Raw genomic sequence first — 19,728 nt, forward strand, 5'->3', positions numbered from 1 at the left:
CGTCTGTATGTATGTACAGTCAAATCCAAAAATATTGATAAAGATTAGCAAAAAACACTGTATAAAATAAATACAAATATTTATATGCAAATATATTTTTTCTTATATTATTTTATACTAATACAATTGCTCAGAGAAATACATTTTGTTTAACAAGTAATCCTATTTTTCAACAACAAAAAAATAGGGGTCAAAATGATTAGCACCCGTTTTCAATACCTTTCAATGCCTCACCTTCAGGGTGGGAAAGTAACGTTATGGTCCACAAACCACTGTGGCAGGTAGATGAAAAAAATCTACCAGCCACTCAGATTTCTTAACAGCCAAATATTTTTGTTGTTGCCATAATTACACCAAAAACAGATGAGCATGGTTTGTAATGTCTCTAAAACAAGAAATGTGTAAGTAGTAAGAAGTAATGTGGTATCCTCTATTCAATTGTCGTATATATACAGCTGAAGTCGGAAGTTTACATACACCTTAGCCAAATACATTTAAACTCAGTTTTTCACAATTCCAGACATTTAATCCTAGTAAAAATTCCCTGTCTTAGGTCAGTTAGGATCACCTCTTTATTTTAAGAATGTGAAATGTCAGAATAATAGTAGAGAGAATGATTTATTTCAGCTTTTATTTATTTCATCACATTCCCAGTGGGTCAGAAGTTTACATGCATTCAATTAGTATTTGGTAGCATTGCCTTTAAATTGTTTAACTTGGGTCAAACGTTTCGGGTAGCCTTCCACAGGCTTCCCACAATAAGTTGGGTGAATTTTGGCCCATTCCTCCTGACAGAGCTGGTGTAACTGAGTCAGGTTTGTAGGCCTCCTTGCTCGCACACGCTTTTTAAGTTCTGCCCACAAATGTCCTATAGGATTGAGGTCAGGGCTTTGTGATGGCCACTCCAATACCTTGACTTTGTTGTCCTTAAGCCATTTTGCCACAACTTTGGAAGTATGCTTGGGGTCATTGTCCATTTGGAAGACCCATTTGCGACCAAGCTTTAACTTCCTGACTGATGTCTTGAGATGTTGCTTCAATATATCCACTTAATTTTCCTTCCTCATGATGCAATCTATTTTGCGAAGTGCACCAGTCCCTCCTGCAGCAAAGCACCCCCACAGCATGATGCTGCCACCCCACGCTTCATGGACGGGATGGTATTCTTCGGCTTGCAAGCCCTCCCGCCTTTTTCCTCCAAACATAACGATGGTCAAACAGTTATATTTTTTGTTTCATCAGACCAGACGACATTTCTCCAAAAAGTACGATCTTTGTCCCCATGTGCAGTTGCAAACCGTAGTCTGGCTTTTTTATGGCCGTTTTGGAGCAGTGGCTTCTTCCTTGCTGAGCGGCCTTTCAGGTTATGTCGATATAGGACTCGTTTTACTGTGGATATAGATACTTTTGTACCTGTTTCCTCCAGCATCTTCACAAGGTCCTTTGCTGTTGTTCTGGGATTGATAAGCACTTTTCGCACCATAGTACGTTCATCTCTAGGAGACAGGACGCATCTCCTTCCTGAGCAGTATGACGGCTGCGTGGTCCCATGGTGTTTATACTTGCATACTATTGTTTGTAGAGATGAACGTGGTACTTTCAGGCGTTTGGAAATTGCTCCCAAGGATGAACCAGACTTGTGGAGGTCTACAATTGTTTTTCTGAGGTCTTGGCTGATTTATTTTCCCATGATGTCAAGCAAAGAGGCACTGAGTTTGAAGGTAGGCCTGGAAATACATCCACAGGTAGACCTCCAATTGACTCAAATGATGTCAATTAGCCTATCAGAAGCTTCTAAAGCCATGACATCATTTTCTGTTTAAAGGCACAGTCAACTTAGTGTATGTAAACTTCTGACCCACTGGAATTGGGAAACAGTGAATTATAAGTGAAATAATCTTTCTGTAAACAATTGTTGGAAAAATTACTTGTGTCATGCACAAAGTAGATGTCCTAACCAACTTGCCAAAACTATAGTTTGTTAACAAGAAATGTGTGGAGTGGTTGAAAAATTAGTTTTAATGACTCCAACCTAAGTGTATATAAACTTCCGACTTCAACTGTACGTATCTTTACATTATAATTTTTTATAATAGCTTCAGAGATTTCATATACCGCAATTATTTTGTGATGAAATCACTTAGTTTCTCTGTTTGATTGTGCAATATCTAGAATAGGATACTACACACTCGGAGATTGACAGTTAATTTTGTGTTTCTTCCATTTGCGAATAATCGCACCAACTGTTGTCACCTTCTCACCAAGCTGCTTGGCGATGGTCTTGTAGCCCATTCCAGCCTTGTGTAGGTCTACAATCTTGTCCCTGACATCCTTGGAGAGCTCTTTGGTCTTGGCCATGGTGGAGAGTTTGGAATCTGATTGATTGATTGCTTCTGTGGACAGGTGTCTTTTATACAGGTAACAAACTGAGATTAGGAGCACTCCCTTTAAGAGTGTGCTCCTAATCTCAGCTCGTTACCTGTATAAAAGACACCTGGGAGCCAGAAATCTTTCTGATTGAGAGGGGGTCAAATACTTATTTCCCTCATTAAAATGCAAATCAATTTATAACACTTTTGACATGCGTTTTTCTTGATTTTTTTGTTATTATTCTGTCTCTCACTGTTCAAACAAACCTACCATTAATATTATAGACTGATCATTTCTTTGTCAGTGGGCAAACGTACAAAATCAGCAGGGGATATAATACCTTTTTCCCACACTGTACATTTAGCAGCACAATAAAATGATTTGAATGGTTTAATGATAAGAAATTAATAAAAGTTCATGAATAAAAGTTAATGATGCCGTTGACCTTAACAAGGGCCCCAGGACCATTGGAAGCAAATGTTGAACCTTTTTAATAATATAGAGGTGGCAGCCTATCAGATTGGAGGCGTGGCTTATTGGATGCTTTCAGATAGTTATTTTTGGTCACCCGTTAGCGAAAATGTAATTCCTGTTCATCATGTTAAGTTTGTACACTGCTAATTAAAACGTTCCTTGAATATTTATGTATATTACATATTCTGATATAATATTAACATAGCTGATTACGTAGTAATAAAGTGGGAACTATTCCAACATTGGGATTTGAGGAACTCATACACATCGGTTAGCTCATTGAAACTACAAAACTGTCAGCATTCACCTTAACATGTGATGACAAGACAACAGAACAGATTAACAAGAATTACATTTACTCTAGCGGGTGGCCCAAAAAATATATCTTAAAGCCCATCCCCTACTAAGCCATGCCTTCACTCCAGGGTTCCTTCTGGAACCCATTGCTACATTGAACCATTAAAGGTTCCTCCAAGAACCCCTCAACTAACCGAAGGTGCAAATATGAACCATTGACTAGCAATGGTTCCATGAGGAACTCCAGGGTTCCTCGAATCACCACTAATTCTAAGAGTGTAGGTATGGGGTTGTTTTCTGCTTATGCATCCTTATTCGACGCCAAACCCACCATTGCTGTGCGTGGCCAAAGACCTCTATTTTCATGTCATCCAACAAATGTAAATGCCTGGAGTTTGCTAAACGCCATTGGCACTTGGATTGGAGCCGGTCCAATGGTCAGATGACATGAAAATACAGCTCTTTGGCCATGCACACCAGTGGAGGGTTTGGCGTCAAAATAAAGTGTGTATGTGTGTGTAGCGTGCGTATGCATGCGTGCACGTATGTGTGTGTGTCTATGGGTGTATGTACCTGGATGATGAAGGTCTTATCCTGGAAGCCGGGGGTCAGGCCCAGCATGCTCATGTAGGACGCCTCGTTGATGAAGTTCTCAATGCCGTGGAACACTCCGCGACCGGTGGCTGAGATACGACCGTGGATACCACCCTGGCTGATGGGCTTCCCTGTCACACATGCGTGGGCGTTGATGTCCTGCATACACATAGAGACATTCCCAGAGACACACACACACACAGAGACACACACTTTAGAGCATACGTATAATTGGATTAAATCTGTTGGCAGTTTGTCAGACTGTGAGATAGAACCTTAGCATAATTATGAGAGGTAGATGACGGACACATACTACTGAATTACAGTACCCATACTGCCCTGGGGCCAGACTACTGAACCACAATAGCCATACTGCCCTGTGGGCCAGACTATAGAACTACAGCACCCAAACTGCTCTGGGAGCCAAACTACAGAACTTCAGTACCCATACTGCCCTGTGGCCAGATATGCAGCACAGTTGCTTTGGTATATGGAGGAAGAGTGTTCGAGGGGATCGGCCTGAGCAAGGCTCTGTGAGGATTCGCTAATCACAATGAGTATTTTTTTGGGGAATGCAAGGTAATTTGTAGATGGAACGCACAGAGGGCCTGAGAGTTGGAATTCATCTGCCTTTACACATCCTGCCAACTACAACTAAGGGTTTTTACTACTGTAGTGGAAGGAGAGCGGGAGGGATAAAAAGAGAGACGGGGGAGGGATACAGAAGGAGAAAGAGTGACCACATATGCCCTCTACCTATTGCCACCTCTCAGTAGGGATTATGTCACCCTCTGTCTGTATCCAGCCTGGCATAAGGGCTATACACACACACCACACTGTGAGGCACTGACTGGCCACAGGGTAACAGGTTACTCTGAGCTCAGTATGGGAATGAATGGCCAAACACTATACAATAATTACTTTGGTCGCGTTGGGGTCAGTGTGTGTGTGTTGTGTGTGTGGTAACTCACAGTGTGTGCGATGGTGTTGGCGTATGTGTCAGCGATCCAGGACATCTCTCTCTCTCCAGTGCTCATGTCAGGAGCAGGAACATCAATACCTGGCCCTGAGGGGAGGAGGGGGAAGGAGAGTGAAGGTATATGTGAGGAAGGAAAGCATGTACACACACCCTACATATTTCTTTCTCTCTCCCGTACACACACGTTTGAGATAAACGTATTAATAAATCCTATACGTGTCCATATTCTAAATTTACACCAACTAGTTAGCTTCTACAGTATATGCTTACTATTTGTTTAATACTGTACAGTGGCTGACTTGAGGTTTCTGAATGCCCACTATTCTCTGATGGCAGAGAGACATTTCTAAATACCACACTCTCTCCCTCTCTGTGGTATAAACAGGATGTGGTATGTAGAGGGACATTCTTATTTGTTCACTAGGCCCCAACACCAAGAAGACACGTCCAAAAACAGAACTGGACAGAGGGAGGGAGGAAGGGGGAGGAGCTGACTGACTGGAAGAGGGGCCTACTACCCCATCACTATTATTAAACGTAAGGGAGAGACATCTCTATGTGTTTTGAGTGAACACATCACAGACATTAGCATCCAGGATCATAGGGGACAACTGGCTACATAAGGCTGTGTGAGGCACACAGTCACACTTACCGATGAAGCCTTTCTTGGCCAACTCAATGGTAAACCTCCTAGTGATCTTCTCCAGCTCATTGTCCTGGAGAGAGAAAGGCTTACTTTTCATTTCTAATAGTTTTTTGTTGATTTTGTTTTGTGTTCTCACGTTTGTTTATTGTTTATTTCACTTGCTTTGGCAATGTAAACACGTTTCCCATGCCAATAAAGCCCCTTTGAATGTAACTGAATTGAGAGGAGTGTCACATATACTCCCTGCCGAGCCTACCTCCCCTGTATGTCACTCCCTTTGGTTCCTTCCCTAGGACTTATTGATTCTGTTCTGTTGATTCATGTCTGTACACTACTCAGGTTCTCTTGTTTTGTTCCTTGTTCCATTTATTATGAAATTCACTCCCTGTACTTGCTTCCTGACTCCCACCGTACACGTTACAAGGAGAGAGAGGGAAAGAGAGGAGAGAGAGAGAGCGTTGGAGAGAGAAAAAAAGAAAGGGGAGATATAAAGATAAATTATTGATCACAGTGTACACAAGGAGAGAGAGAAGGGTTTCCTTTGTGTCTAATAAAGTCAGGCACATTTAACAGTTGGGCTATTGATTATAGACCTAATTAAGTTGGATTCCTCTCTAATCATTTTTCTTAGACAATTAAGGCAAGGGCTGTTTTCTCGTCGTCAAACTCCACTGCTGCCTCCGCCGCATTGTTCTCAACACCAATATGCTGGTTAACTTTACTTGTATGCACGTTGCAACATGGTCTAGGAAAAGGCACCAAATCAACAGCAGACTGATGTTTCAGAACCGTAGACAGCGACCGCTATCCAATGTGGGAGAAAGCGCATTTGTTATAAAATAATAATATTTTTATTAGTGGTGCACCATTGTTCTTACATAATATAACCATATACAATTTCAGCAGCACGTCTTACAGTGATCTACTGTGCCATCCCCACGGCCTCTGCAATGGATAAGTCCACTCAGACAGGCGTGAATCTGCTCTACTAAATCTTGGTCGACCAACAGCCAGCCTATCAACCAAACAATCGACCAGTCGACTAAATGGGGTCAGCCCCAGTAGACACACATACACACCAGTATCTATCTACACTACATATACAAAAGTATGTGGACACCCCTTCAAATTAGTAGATTCATTTATTTCAGGCACACCCGTTGCTGACAGGTGTATAAAATCGAGCACACAGCCATGCAATCTCCATAGACAAACATTGGCAGTAGAATGGCCTTACTGACAAGCTCAGTGACCTTCAACGTGGCACCGTCATAGGACGCCACCTTTCCAACAAGTCAGTTTGTCAAATTTATGCCCTGCTAGAGTTGCCCCGGTCAACTGTAAGTGCTGTTATTGTGAAGTGGAAACGTCTAGGAGCAACAACGGCCACAACGGAGCAAAGTATAGCGAGATCCTTGATGAAAACCTGCTCCAGAGTGCTCAGGACCTCAGACTGGGGCGAAGGTTCACCTTCCAACAGGACAACGACCCTAAGCACACAGCCAAGACAACGCAGGAGTGGCTTCGGGACAAGTCTCTGAATGTCCTTGAGTGGCCCAGCCAGAGCCCAGACTTGAACCCGATTGAACATCTCTGGAGAGACCTGAAAAAAGCTGTGCAGCAACGCTCCCCATCCAACCTCACAGAGCTTGAGAGGATCTGCAGAGAGGAATGGGAGAAACTCCCCAAATACAGGTGTGCCAAGCTTGTAGCGTCATACCCAAGAAGACTCAAGGCTGTAATCGCTGCCAAAGGTGCTTCATTTACATTTACATCATATAGCAGACGCTCTTATCAACAAAGTACTGAGTAAAGGGTCTGAATACTTATGTAAATGTGATATTTCAGTGTTTAATTTGTAATAAATTAGCAAAACTTTCTAAGAACCTGTTTTTGCTTTGTCATTATGGGGTATTGTGTGTAGATTGATGAGGGAAAAAAACAATTTAATTCATTTTAGAATAAGGCTGTAACGTAACAAAATGTAGAAAAAGTCAAGGGGTCTGAATACTTTCCGAATGCACTGTATAGACAGGTGTGTGCCTTTCCAAATCATGTCCAATCAATTTAGGTGGACTCCAATCAAGTTGTAGAAACATCTCAAGGATAATCAATGGAAAAAGGATGCACCTGATCTCAATTTCAAGAGTCATAGCAAAGGGACTGAATACTCATGTAAATAAGGTATTTCCGTTTTATTTTTTGGGTTTTATTTTTTAATTACAACCTGTTTTCGCTTTGTCATTATGGGGTATTGTGTGTAGATTGATGAGGGGAAAAAACTATTTTATCCATTTTAGAATAATGTGAAAAAAGTCAAGGGGTCTGAATCCTTTCTGAATGCACTGTATGCGGGTGTCTTTGTGCGTGTCTGAGGGACTTACAGAGTAATTTTTTACGTTGATCTTGACACCAGCTTTAGCCCCTCCGAAGGGTACATCTGGAGAGAAAGAATAAAGCTTAAAAATGTGAGCTTAAGAACACACACACACACACACACACACACACACACACACAAACAAACACACACTTCATTGCTTTGAAAACAGCTCTCTGAAAATGCCAATAAAGAAATCTCTCAGATCAGTGTGTATACTTGCATGAATTCAGGAGCATGAAGGCATGAATGAGATGTGAACATAGAGAGGAGAGGGACTTACCAACCACGGCACACTTGTATGTCATCAGAGAGGCCAGAGCCTTCACCTCATCAACAGACACCTCTTCACTGTAGCGGATACCTGCACACAGACAGAGATGCAAACATAGAGAGTTAACACACGTAGCCCAACAATAACACAACACCACACACACACACACACAGTAAAGTTGACAGGAAGACAGTAAGGATGTAATGATTCACCGATATGCATCAGACCCAGATTCAAATGTTTAAGATACAAGTGCATCAGTACACGGACCGCAAACCCATCCAAATGTAGCACACATCGGTCTGAAAATCGATTCAAACATTACGAATTGTAGGTTCACAATTTTTTGGGGCTAATTTTACATTCTTTCTATCTTCTGAAAATAACTGATGGGTTCTCTCCTAAATGTGAACAGTCATTGATCTACAGGTCATGTTGCATGCAGAACATCCCCAGGCAATATCAGTCGCTCAGTCAAACTGCGCCCTGTGCCCAGCTTCACACGCTGGCCAAGGCGGGGTAGGCGGCCTGTTCCTGATCTTCCACATCTGCGCAGCACCTTCAGCATTCAAATGCTAAAATGGCTTGCGTGATATTAGGCTTTAGTAGTTGAGTGACAACCTTTGTAATTTGCTAGGTTATTATCTATGCGCCGTTGCAAATGGTGTTTTACTGGAAATAAAAGTAAGCTACCTGAGACAACTTTCATCTGGCTATACTTGCTGAACGGGGCTTACAGAATATTTTATTTTAAGAATGAAAAATCCAGCAGCGTTGCAGTTCTTGACACAAACCGGTGCGCCGGTTACCTACTACCATACCCCGTTCAAAGGGTCTTAAATGTTTTGTCTTGCCCATTCAATACTCTGAATGGAACACATAATACATGTGTCAATTGTCTCAAGGTTTAAAAATCCTTCTTTAACCTATCTCCTCCCCTTCATCTACACTAATTGAAGTGGATTTAACACACACACACACAGATCCAGCTCAGAGAGGCCCAGCCCAGGAGCTCCATCAGCAGCAGATTTTAATTTAGAATGGAAAATGAATGCGTTCATGCAACAAATGTTAGTGCATCGAATAGTATCGAACCAAATAGCATAGATTCGTTCTCTAATCACTCTGGGCTTCCGAGTGGCACAGCGGTCTAAGGCACTCAGTGCTAGAGGCGTCACTACAGACCCTGGTTCGATTCCAGGCTGTATCACAACCCGGCCGTGATTGGGATTCCCATAGGGCGGCACACAATTGGCCCAGCGTCGTCCGGGTTTGGCCGGGGTAGGCCGTCATTGTAAGTAAGAATTTGTTCTTAACTGACTTGCCTAGTTAAATAAAGGTTAAATAAAATAAAAATCTAACCGATTCGCACCGAATCGTTTCAAACTAAAACGTATCGGAGCCCATGTATCTAAATACATATCGAATCATCTTGAAAGGGAAAGATGCACATCCTAGAAGACAGGCTTTGAGTCTACTCTGTACCCACCACAGATACATGATCTGGGGTTACACTGTGGCCCATGGGGGTAAACTCTGGAGCAGGTGGATCCTCTATACCAGTGGCAAGGGGAAACAGAGTGTGTGAGTGTGTGCTAACTTTGGCTGAGCTATATTGGGCTGTGACGCTGTGACAGAGACATACAGAAAGCCAAGGGCACTGACAGGAAACTGCCGCTAGACTAGCACACTATAGAGGACAGGGAGGATGTGTGTTTGTGCGTGTATTGAAGCCCAGTCCAGAAACAACCCCTAGCTAGGCAGTGTATATATGTTAGAAGGGTGGTGTTCAGCAGAGGAGGGCACACCATAGCAAAAACATTTTACCTGTTTCATGCCTCCTAAACATGACCTTTAGAGACTAGCTAGCCTAAGACTAGGAGTATGTCATAATAAAGATGCTCCTTTGAACTACAGACACAGCGCTGACTGAGCTAGGCTAATTCAATTCACTGAACAAAAAAAAGAAAATAATAATTGTATCCCCCCCTTCTCCCATTACCCCTCCTCCTTTGATTATCGTCCTCCTCATCTCCTCTCCCATCCCCCACTACCGCAGCAAAGGAAAAAAACATGTTTATAAAACAATCCACTGAAATTAGTCTCTGGGTTGTCTAGCTCACACACACACACACACACAAGAAACAAACTGGTGTGTATGTTGTGTATACACAAATGAATGGAAACACACAACACACACAAACAAACATACACCAACACAGGCAAACCCAATTGCCCAAGACCACACAGAGATTTCCATTCACTACGAAGGGAGCCCATAGCGGGCTGTTAGTCCGCTACTCTAACATTAAAACGTAATTAGGCCTAGTCTGACTCAGACACTGCACCACAGGCTCCCTCTACCACTTCTGCTTGGAAATGAGAAGGAGATGTTAGAGATTTAGCAGAATAAACATCCTTTGAGAGTGACACACTTCCTGAAACTCCCTAACACTGAGTCACACTTCCACATGCACGCACACAGTTCTGCAGTGTTCCAGCTACAAAATGTGAGGTTCTGCAGTATTGTAGTAGGACCAGGTATTCTGTAGAGAGCAGTGTGGGTTTTTGTCTGTCTGTTTGTCTGTTGTGTCAGCAGCAGCAGTACAGCAACAGCCTTCGCACTTTGTCATTCACCTTGACCATCATATATACAGTGAGGGAAAAAAGTATTTGATCCCTGCTGGTTTTGTACGTTTGCCCATTGACAAAGACATGATTAGTCTATCATTTTAATGGTAGGTTTATTTGAACAGTGAGAGACAGAATAACAACAACAAAAAATCCAGAAAAACACATGTCAAAAATGTTATAAATTGATTTGCATTTTAATGAGGGAAAAAAGTATTTGACCCCTCTGCAAAACATGACTTAGTACTTGATGGCAAAGCACTTGTTGGCAATCACAGAGGTCAGACGTTTCTTGTAGTTGGCCACCAGGTTTGCACACATCTCAGGAGGGATTTTGTTCCACTCCTCTTTGCAGATCTTCTCCAAGTCATTAAGGTTTCGAGGCTGACGTTTGGCAACTCATACCTTCAGCTCCCTCCACAGATTTTCTATGGGATTAAGGTCTGGAGACTGGCTAGGCCACTCCAGGACCTTAATGTGCTCCTTCTTGAGCCACTCCTTTGTTGCCTTGGCCGTGTGTTTTGGGTCATTGTCATGCTGGAATACCCATCCACGACCCATTTTCAATGCCCTGGCTGTGGGAAGGAGGTTCTCACCCAAGATTTGACGGTACATGGCCCCGTCCATCGTCCCTTTGATGCGGTGAAGTTGTCCTGTCCCCTTAGCAGAAAAACACCCCCAAAGCATAATGTTTCCACCTCCATGTTTGACGGTGGGGATGGTGTTTTTGGGGTCATAGGCAGCATTCCTCCTCCTCCAAACACGGCGAGTTGAGTTGATGCCAAAGAGCTCGATTTTGGTCTCATCTGACCACAACACTTTCACCCAGTTCTCCTCTGAATCATTCAGATGTTCATTGGCAAACTTCAGACGGCCCTGTATATGTGCTTTCTTGAGCAGGGGGACCTTGCAGGCGCTGCAGGATTTCAGTCCTTCACGGCTTAGTGTGTTAAAACAAATTGATTGGTGACTATCGTCCCAGCTCCTTTGAGATCATTGACAAGATCCTCCCGTGTAGTTCTGGGCTGATTCCTCACCGTTCTCATGATCATTGCAACTCCACGAGGTGAGATCTTACATGGAGCCCCAGGCCGAGGGAGATTGACAGTTCTGTTGTGTTTCTTCCATTTGCGAATAATCGCACCAACTGTTGTCACCTTCTCACCAAGCTGCTTGGTGATGGTCTTGTAGCCCATTCCAGCCTTGTGTAGGTCTACAATCTTGTCCCTGACATCCTTGGAGAGCTCTTTGGTCTTGGCCATGGTGGAGAGTTTGGAATCTGATTGATTGATTGCTTCTGTGGACAGGTGTCTTTTATACAGGTAACAAACTGAGATTAGGAGCACTCCCTTTAAAAGTGTGCTCCTAATCTCAGCTCGTTACCTGTATAAAAGATACCTGGAAGCCAGAAATTTTTCTGATTGAGAGGGGGTCAAATACTTATTTCCCTCATTAAAATGCAAATCAATTTATAACATTTTTGACATGCGTTATTCTGGATTTTGTTGTTGTTATTCTGTCTCTCACTGTTCAAATAAACCTACCATTAAAATTATAGACTGATAATTTATTTGTCAGTGGGCAAACGTACAAAATCAGCAGGGGATCAAATACTTTTTTCCCTCACTGTACAGTACCAGTCAAGTTTGGACACATCTACTCATTCAAGTTTTTTTTATTTATTTTTATTATTTTCTACATTGTAGAATAGTAGTGAAGACATCAAAACTATGAAATAACACATATTGAATCATGTAGTAACCAAATAAGTGTTAAACAAATCAAAATATATTTTATATTTGAGATTCTTCAAATAGCCACCTTTTGCCTTGATGACAGCTTTGCACACTCTTGGCATTCTCTCAACCAGCTTCACCTGGAATGCTTTTCCAACAGTCTTGAAGGAGTTCCCACATATGCTGAGCACTTGTTGGCTGCTTTTCCTTCACTCTGCCGTCCGACTCAACCCAAACCATCTCAATTGGGTTGAGGTCGGGGGATTGTGGAGGCCAGGTCATCTGATGCAGCACTCCATCACTCTCCTTCTTGGTAAAATAGCCCTTACACAGCCTGGAGGTGTGTTGGGTCATTGTCCTGTTGAAAAATGATAGTCCCACTAAGCCCAAACCACTATTATTCTACATTGTAAAACAAAGAAAAAGTAAAGAAAAACTCTTGAATAAGTAGGTGTGTCCAAACCTTTGACTGGTAGTATATATATATACACACAGTGGGGGGAAAAAGTATTTAGTCAGCCACCAATTGTGCAAGTTCTCCCACTTAAAAAGATGAGAGAGGCATGTAATTTTCATCATAGGTACACGTCAACTATGACAGACAAAATGAGAGAGAAAAAATCCAGAAAATCACATTGTAGGATTTTTAATGAATTTATTTGCAAATTATGGTGGAAAATAAGTATTTGGTCAATAACAATAGTTTCTCAATACTTTGTTATATACCCTTTGTTGGCAATGACACAGGTCAAACGTTTTCTGTAAGTCTTCGCAAGGTTTTCACACACTGTTGCTGGTATTTTGGCCCATTCCTCCATGCAGATCTCCTCTAGAGCAGTGATGTTTTGGGGCTGTCGCTGGGCAACACAGACTTTCAACTCCCTCCAAAGATTTTCTATGGGGTTGAGATCTGGAGACTGGCTAGGCCACTCCAGGACCTTGAAATGCTTATTACGAAGCCACTCCTTCGTTGCCTGGGCGGTGTGTTTGGGATCATTGTCATGCTGAAAGACCCAGCCACGTTTCATCTTCAATGCCCTTGCTGATGGAAGGAGGTTTTCACTCAAAATCTCACGATACATGGCCCCATTCATTCTTTCCTTTACACGGATCAGTCGTCTTGGTCCCTTTGCAGAAAAACAGCCCCAAAGCATGATGTTTCCACCCCCATGCTTCACAGTAGGTATGGTGTTCTTTGGATGCAACTCAGCATTCTTTGTCCTCCAAACACGACGAGTTGAGTTTTTACCAAAAAGTTCTATTTTGGTTTCATCTGACCATATGACATTCTCCCAATCCTCTTCTGGATCATCCAAATGCACTCTAGCAAACATCAGACGGGCCTGGACATGTACTGGCTTAAGCAGGGGGACACGTCTGGCACTGCAGGATTTGAGTCCCTGGCAGCGTAGTGTGTTACTGATGGTAGGCTTTGTTACTTTGGTCCCAGCTCTCTGCAGGTCATTCACTAGGTCCCCCCGTGTGGTTCTGGGATTTTTGCTCACTGTTATTGTGATCATTTTGACCCCACGGGGTGAGATCTTGCGTGGAGCCCCAGATCAAGGGAGATTATCAGTGGTCTTGTATGTCTTCCATTTCCTAATAATTACTCCCACAGTTGATTTCTATTGCAGATTCAGTCTTCCCAGCCTGGTGCAGGTCTACAATTTTGTTTCTGGTGTCCTTTGACAGCTCTTTGGTCTTGGCCATAGTGGAGTTTGGAGTGTGACTGTTTGAGGTGTCTTTTATACTGATAACAAGTTCAAACAGGTGCCATTAATACAGGTAACGAGTGGAGGACAGAGGAGCCTCTTAAAGAAGAAGTTACAGGTCTGTGAGAGCCAGAAATCTTGCTTGTTTGTAGGTGACCAAATACTTATTTTCCACCATAATTTGCAAATAAATTCATTAAAAATCCTACAATGTGATTTTCTGGATTTTTCTTTCTCAATTTGTCTGTCATAGTTGACGTGTACCTATGATGAAAATTACAGGCCTCTCTCATCTTTTTAAGTGGGAGAACTTGCACAATTGGTGGCTGACTAAATACTTTTTTACCCCACTATGCATGTATGTATGTATGTATGTATGTATGTATATATATATATATATATATATATATATATATATATATATATATATATATATATATATATATATATATATATAGTGGGGAGAACAAGTATTTGATACACTGCCGATTTTGCAGGTTTTCCTACTTACAAAGCATGTAGAGGTCTGTCATTTTTATCATAAGTACACTTCAACTGTGAGAGACGGAATCTAAAACAAAAATCCAGAAAATCACATTGTATGATTTTTAATGAATTAATTTGCTTTTTATTGCATGACATAAGTATTTGATACATCAGAAAAGCAGAACTTAATATTTGGTACAGAAACCTTTGTTTGCAATTACAGAGATCATACATTTCCTGTAGGTCTTGACAGGGTTTGCACACACTACAGCAGGGATTTTGGCCCACTCCTCCATACAGACCTTCTTCAGATCCTTCAGGTTTCGGGGCTGTCGCTGGGCAATACGGACTTTCAGCTCCCTCCAAAGATTTTCTATTGGGTTCAGGTCTGGAGACTGGCTAGGCCACTCCAGGACCTTGAGATGCTTCTTACGGAGCCACTCCTTAGTTGCCCTGGCTGTGTGTTTCGGGTCGTTGTCATGCTGGAAGACCCAGCCACGACCCATCTTCAATGCTCTTACTGAGGGAAGGAGGTTGTTGGCCAAGATCTCGCGATACATGGCCCCTTCCATCCTCCCCTCAATACGGTGCAGTCGTCCTGTCCCCTTTGCAGAAAAGCATCCCCAAAGAATGATTTTTCCACCTCCATGCTTCACGGTTGGGATGGTGTTCTTGGGGTTGTACTCATCCTTCTTCTTCCTCCAAACACAGCGAGTGGAGTTTAGACCAAAAAGCTATATTTTTGTCTCATCAGACCACATGACCTTCTCCCATTCCTCCTCTGGATCATCCAGATGGTCATTGGCAAACTTCAGACGGGCCTGGACATGCGCTGGCTTGAGCAGGGGGACCTTGCGTGCGCTGCAGGATTTTAATCCATGACGGCGTAGTGTGTTACTAATGGTTTTCTTTGAGACTGTGGTCCCAGCTCTCTTCAGGTCATTGACCAGGTCCTGCCGTGTAGTTCTGGGCTGATCCCTCACCTTCCTCATGATCATTGATGCCCCACGAGGTGAGAACTTGCATGGAGCCCCAGACCGAGGGTGATTGTCATCTTGAACTTCTTCCATTTTCTAATAATTGCGGCAATAGTTGTTGCCTTCTCACCAAGCTGCTTGCCTATTGTCCTGTAGCCCATCCCAGCCTTGTGCAGGTCTACAATTTTAACCCTGATGTCCTTACGCAGCGCTCTTGTCTTGGCCATTGTGGAGAGGTTGGAGTCTGTTTGATTGAGTGTGTGGACAGGTGACTTTTATACAGGTAACGAGTTCAAACAGGTGCAGTTAATACAGGTAATGAGTGGAGAACAGGAGGGCTTCTTAAAGAAAAACTAACATGTCTGTGAGAGCTGGAATTCTTACTGGTTGGTAGGTGATCAAATACTTATGTCATGCAATAAAATGCAAATTAATTAATTAATAATCATACAATGTGATTTTCTGGATTTTTGTTTTAGATTCCGTCTCTCACAGTTGAAGTGTACCTATGATAAAAATTACAGACCTCTACATGCTTTGTAAGTAGGAAAACCTGGAAAATCGGCAGTGTATCAAATACTTGTTCTCCCCACTGTGTATATATCTATATATATATAAATAAAGTCAGCAGGACCAAGGGTCTCTCAGCTTGATTATCAATCATTAAACCTAAAGAGGAATAACAGCCATCAGCCCTTTACCCTCTCTAGTCTCTACCCCATTGTTACATAGGCCTACACAGAAATTATCAGCCCTTTACCCTCTACTTTCTCCCCCACTTCTACACACACTGACTGTAACAGGCCTTTAACCCATCTAGCCTCCCCATCAGTCGTCTGTGTGCCAAATAACTGTGTTAACCCACTGAGCTAACCCTCATTAGCTAGGGAAGTTAATGCAAGTCTTCAGGTCGCAGTCATGGTTATGCAAGAGTGGTTCATTGAACTGGCTCTGTTAAATAGCATACACTGAAAACAATATTGCTGGATCACACAGAAAGTGGGAAAACGGAAAGCATGAGAAGTGCAGTGGCAGCCAAAGTCATAGCAAGGGGGGAGAATGGAAAGTGTGACTAAGCTGCAGAAAGAGAAAAGAGTTTTAGGGAAGCATCTGCTCTGGTGGCATGTGACTGTGTGAGTTAAGCATGCGTGACGCACAGTGATGATCCGTTGTGAAAGTGATTTCCATCATTAAATCATCTATACACCACACATTTTACATTTACATTTTAGTCATTTAGCAGACGCTCTTATCCAGAGCGACTTACAGTTAGTGATTGCATACATTTTCATACTGGCCCCCCGTGGGAAACGAACCCACAACCCTGGTGTTGCAAGCGCCATGCTCTACCAACTGAGCTACAGGGGACTATGCACCAATCAGAATGTCTATAAAGTATTAACACACAACTATTGTCCCCTCCAGAGTTCAAATATACCCTCTGTCGGTCTGTCTGTCTGTCGCTAGGTGCACTTGATTCAGCTGCCTAGAACCCTGGGTAGGTGGTGTTTTTGCAGACTTTGCACCTTAGGACCAGTTGGCTCAAAAAGAGAAAACTCACTGGATGAGCTGAATAAAGTAAGCTATGCTTAGTGAACACTCTTCCCTCCTCCTATCACAATGCTGACGAATAGGAGCGCCTGGGTACATTACCACCCCATCCCCTCCTTCACTCCTCTTCAAACAACCGTTTCTCCCCCTCTCCCTTTCCCTCCCCCCGCACTGTAACTCATCCTGGTCCTAACCACACAAATCACCCAAAATGCAGAGCTGCACCAGCCCACAATTCTCTGCCTTGAACCCTGAACCACAGAGCCCCACTCCTTCTACCACACACACCCTGCAGCCTTGCCCTACCTCCCAGCCCCTCCTTCTCACATCTGACCTCTGCCACAACAGAGAGCACATTGGCTGGTTCACTCCCTGCTCCATGTCCTTTCACTCACACACCTATAGGCTGGGGGGGAATACCCACTACACTTGCCATTCACTGTTGTGTGTGTGTGTGTGTGTGTGTGTGTGTGTGTGTGTGTGTGTGTGTGTGTACTATGTCCTAGAAGGTTGATATATGGGGCAGCTGGCAGCATGTGTTGAGGGTGGTAGAGGGGTGCCAGTGCAGGGCTTGCCCAGTGAAATGGCACCTGGTGTCAGTAGAAATGCCAAATTATCACATTATCAGCTTCTCTAGCCACCACATCTCAGCTCACACTAATTACACACACACAACACTCAATACAATAACCTGTGTTATAGCCAATGATATTAACCCATCATTGGCTATTATTGCTAACTCTGTCTTTTAGTGCCTACACAAGGACTATGATAGAGCTGGCTAATCAACAACTGTCAGTATACATGTTTGTATCTAGCTTCTAGTTACTGGGAGAATGCATTGATCAGAGCTATCTTGAAAACAACAGTAGTATGACTCGCTGATAAGACCTGATAGCCCGGTGTCCTAAAGCTGATCAGGGGACTATACTAGCTAGCTATGTCAGCTAGCTCCTGTTACTGTATAACACCTAGCTCCAGGCAGCCACACTAGGTGGGAAGGTCATTGATCCAGTGTTGCATAGCTACACTCCCTGCATGGCATAGCCATGACAGGCACAGAGAACTGAGCTAGCTAACTAGCTAGCTAGCTAGCTAACGTTACATGCTGTCGAAATAAATAACCATATTCCATATCCAGACCAGTGTTGTTGTTAAAATAAGCCTATGTAGGAGACGTATCTTGCATTATCTGCTTCACTCATAGCTACCGTTAGCTAAGAGAGAGTCAGTGAAGCTGTTCTCACAGCTGAGCAATGGGATTGCTAAAGTAGATAACGGTTAGCTACCTACCTAGCTAGCTAGCCTAGCAACAAGCTAGCTGTCAAACCGCACAACCACTTGAAGAAGAGTTGAGAACCAGGATGCGGCGCTTGGCTGTATCTTACCACCCTTGCAGGGCGTCCTGTGCTGGCTGTGCTGAGCGCGGTAGCCCTCCACTACCTCCCACTCTCCGTTGTCCCTCTTGATGGGGAAAGAGACACTGAGGACGTGGTTGCATGGCTTGATGATCCGGAGAATCCCCTTTACTCGTTTCGTCTTCTGTTCGGGGGTCTCCCTGCTCTTTAGGTCCTCCACAAGCTTGTCCTCAACGATGGCAGCTCCACGGTCGAAGAAACCCTCCACCATGCGAAAGAAGTTGGGGTCGTCGGGCTGCTCGCTATACTGTCGGACCCGCATGAGAGCAGCCGATGCTGGGAGAGCAGAGTCCACGCACCCCGAGGCCAGGGCACTGCCCGCCCCGCGGGATAACAACTCCCCGAAGTACCGGTACATGACTGGGCTAGTTGACTAACCGTTTAACGGTAAAATACAAATACAAAATAACAACAGCTACAGGGGGTAGCTAGCTTGCTATCTATTAATAACCGGGAAAGAACGAGAGGGATGGTTGGACGACACAGTAGTACTCCTTCACCGTGTCCCGTATTCCGACTGAATGACGATTGGAAGTGAGCGCCCGTTTGCTTTAAAAGGCAGCGCTAACTAACGAGGCGAGGACTCCTCCAAGACCGGGATGCATGCGGAAGAGGAGAGCACAATTCTATGAAGGAGGTTAATTTAGTGGTGCGCGTCCGCAATAGCCAGTAAACAAAGCGCGCTCCCGTGTATGTGTCCCTTTGATATAGTATGTTGTCTATGTCAAATGTTTATTGTGAAAGGGTGATATATAGTCTCCTAATGAGTTATTCTGATGGGATCCTGATAATTTCATTTTGTGGTATTCTAGACCCCTATGCCAACTCTGATTGTCGGACTGAAAATAATGAAAATCAAATCTCTGAATGTTTTTCAGGACCAAGTTTGGGAAACCCTGCAATAAAGAACCCTTTCCTAAGATTATATAAAGAACCATTAAAATGTTTTCTATATAGCACCAAAAATGGGTTCCGCTATGATTACAAACATTTTTGGGGCTATATATAACCCTTTTTAATGTTTTCTTTATAGAACCTTTATGGAGAATGGTTCAATAAAGAACATTTCTCAATCTCAAAGGTTCTTTGTAGAAACATACAGGGCTTTTTATTCTGGTTTAATAGCCATATTATATTATAAAAATTCCATAGGTTTTATTATTGTGTTTATTAACAAGTTGATCAGGTGTGCTAACTCTTTGCTAG

The 19,728-nt window shown here is 43.1% G+C and overlaps 1 protein-coding gene across 1 annotated transcript in view; it reads right to left on the bottom strand.

The window, feature by feature from the left end:
* LOC311101164 (glutamate dehydrogenase, mitochondrial-like) overlaps positions 1–19,045 on the bottom strand; it is a 31,543-nt gene extending 12,498 nt beyond the window's left edge. Inside the window, exons 1-6 of the mRNA XM_084142245.1 lie at positions 18,493–19,045; positions 8,021–8,101; positions 7,745–7,800; positions 5,367–5,430; positions 4,707–4,801; positions 3,715–3,894 (exon numbers count right to left, since the gene is read on the bottom strand). Of these exons, the coding sequence (XP_083998371.1) occupies positions 3,715–3,894; positions 4,707–4,801; positions 5,367–5,430; positions 7,745–7,800; positions 8,021–8,101; positions 18,493–18,880 (864 nt within the window). The 5' untranslated portion in view covers positions 18,881–19,045. The remainder of the gene's footprint in view (positions 1–3,714; positions 3,895–4,706; positions 4,802–5,366; positions 5,431–7,744; positions 7,801–8,020; positions 8,102–18,492) is intronic.
* Between the last annotated feature and the right edge of the window lie 683 nt (positions 19,046–19,728).

Source organism: Coregonus lavaretus (genome assembly GCF_964263955.1).
Source record: "Coregonus lavaretus genome assembly, chromosome: 25".
NCBI lineage: Eukaryota > Metazoa > Chordata > Actinopteri > Salmoniformes > Salmonidae > Coregonus > Coregonus lavaretus.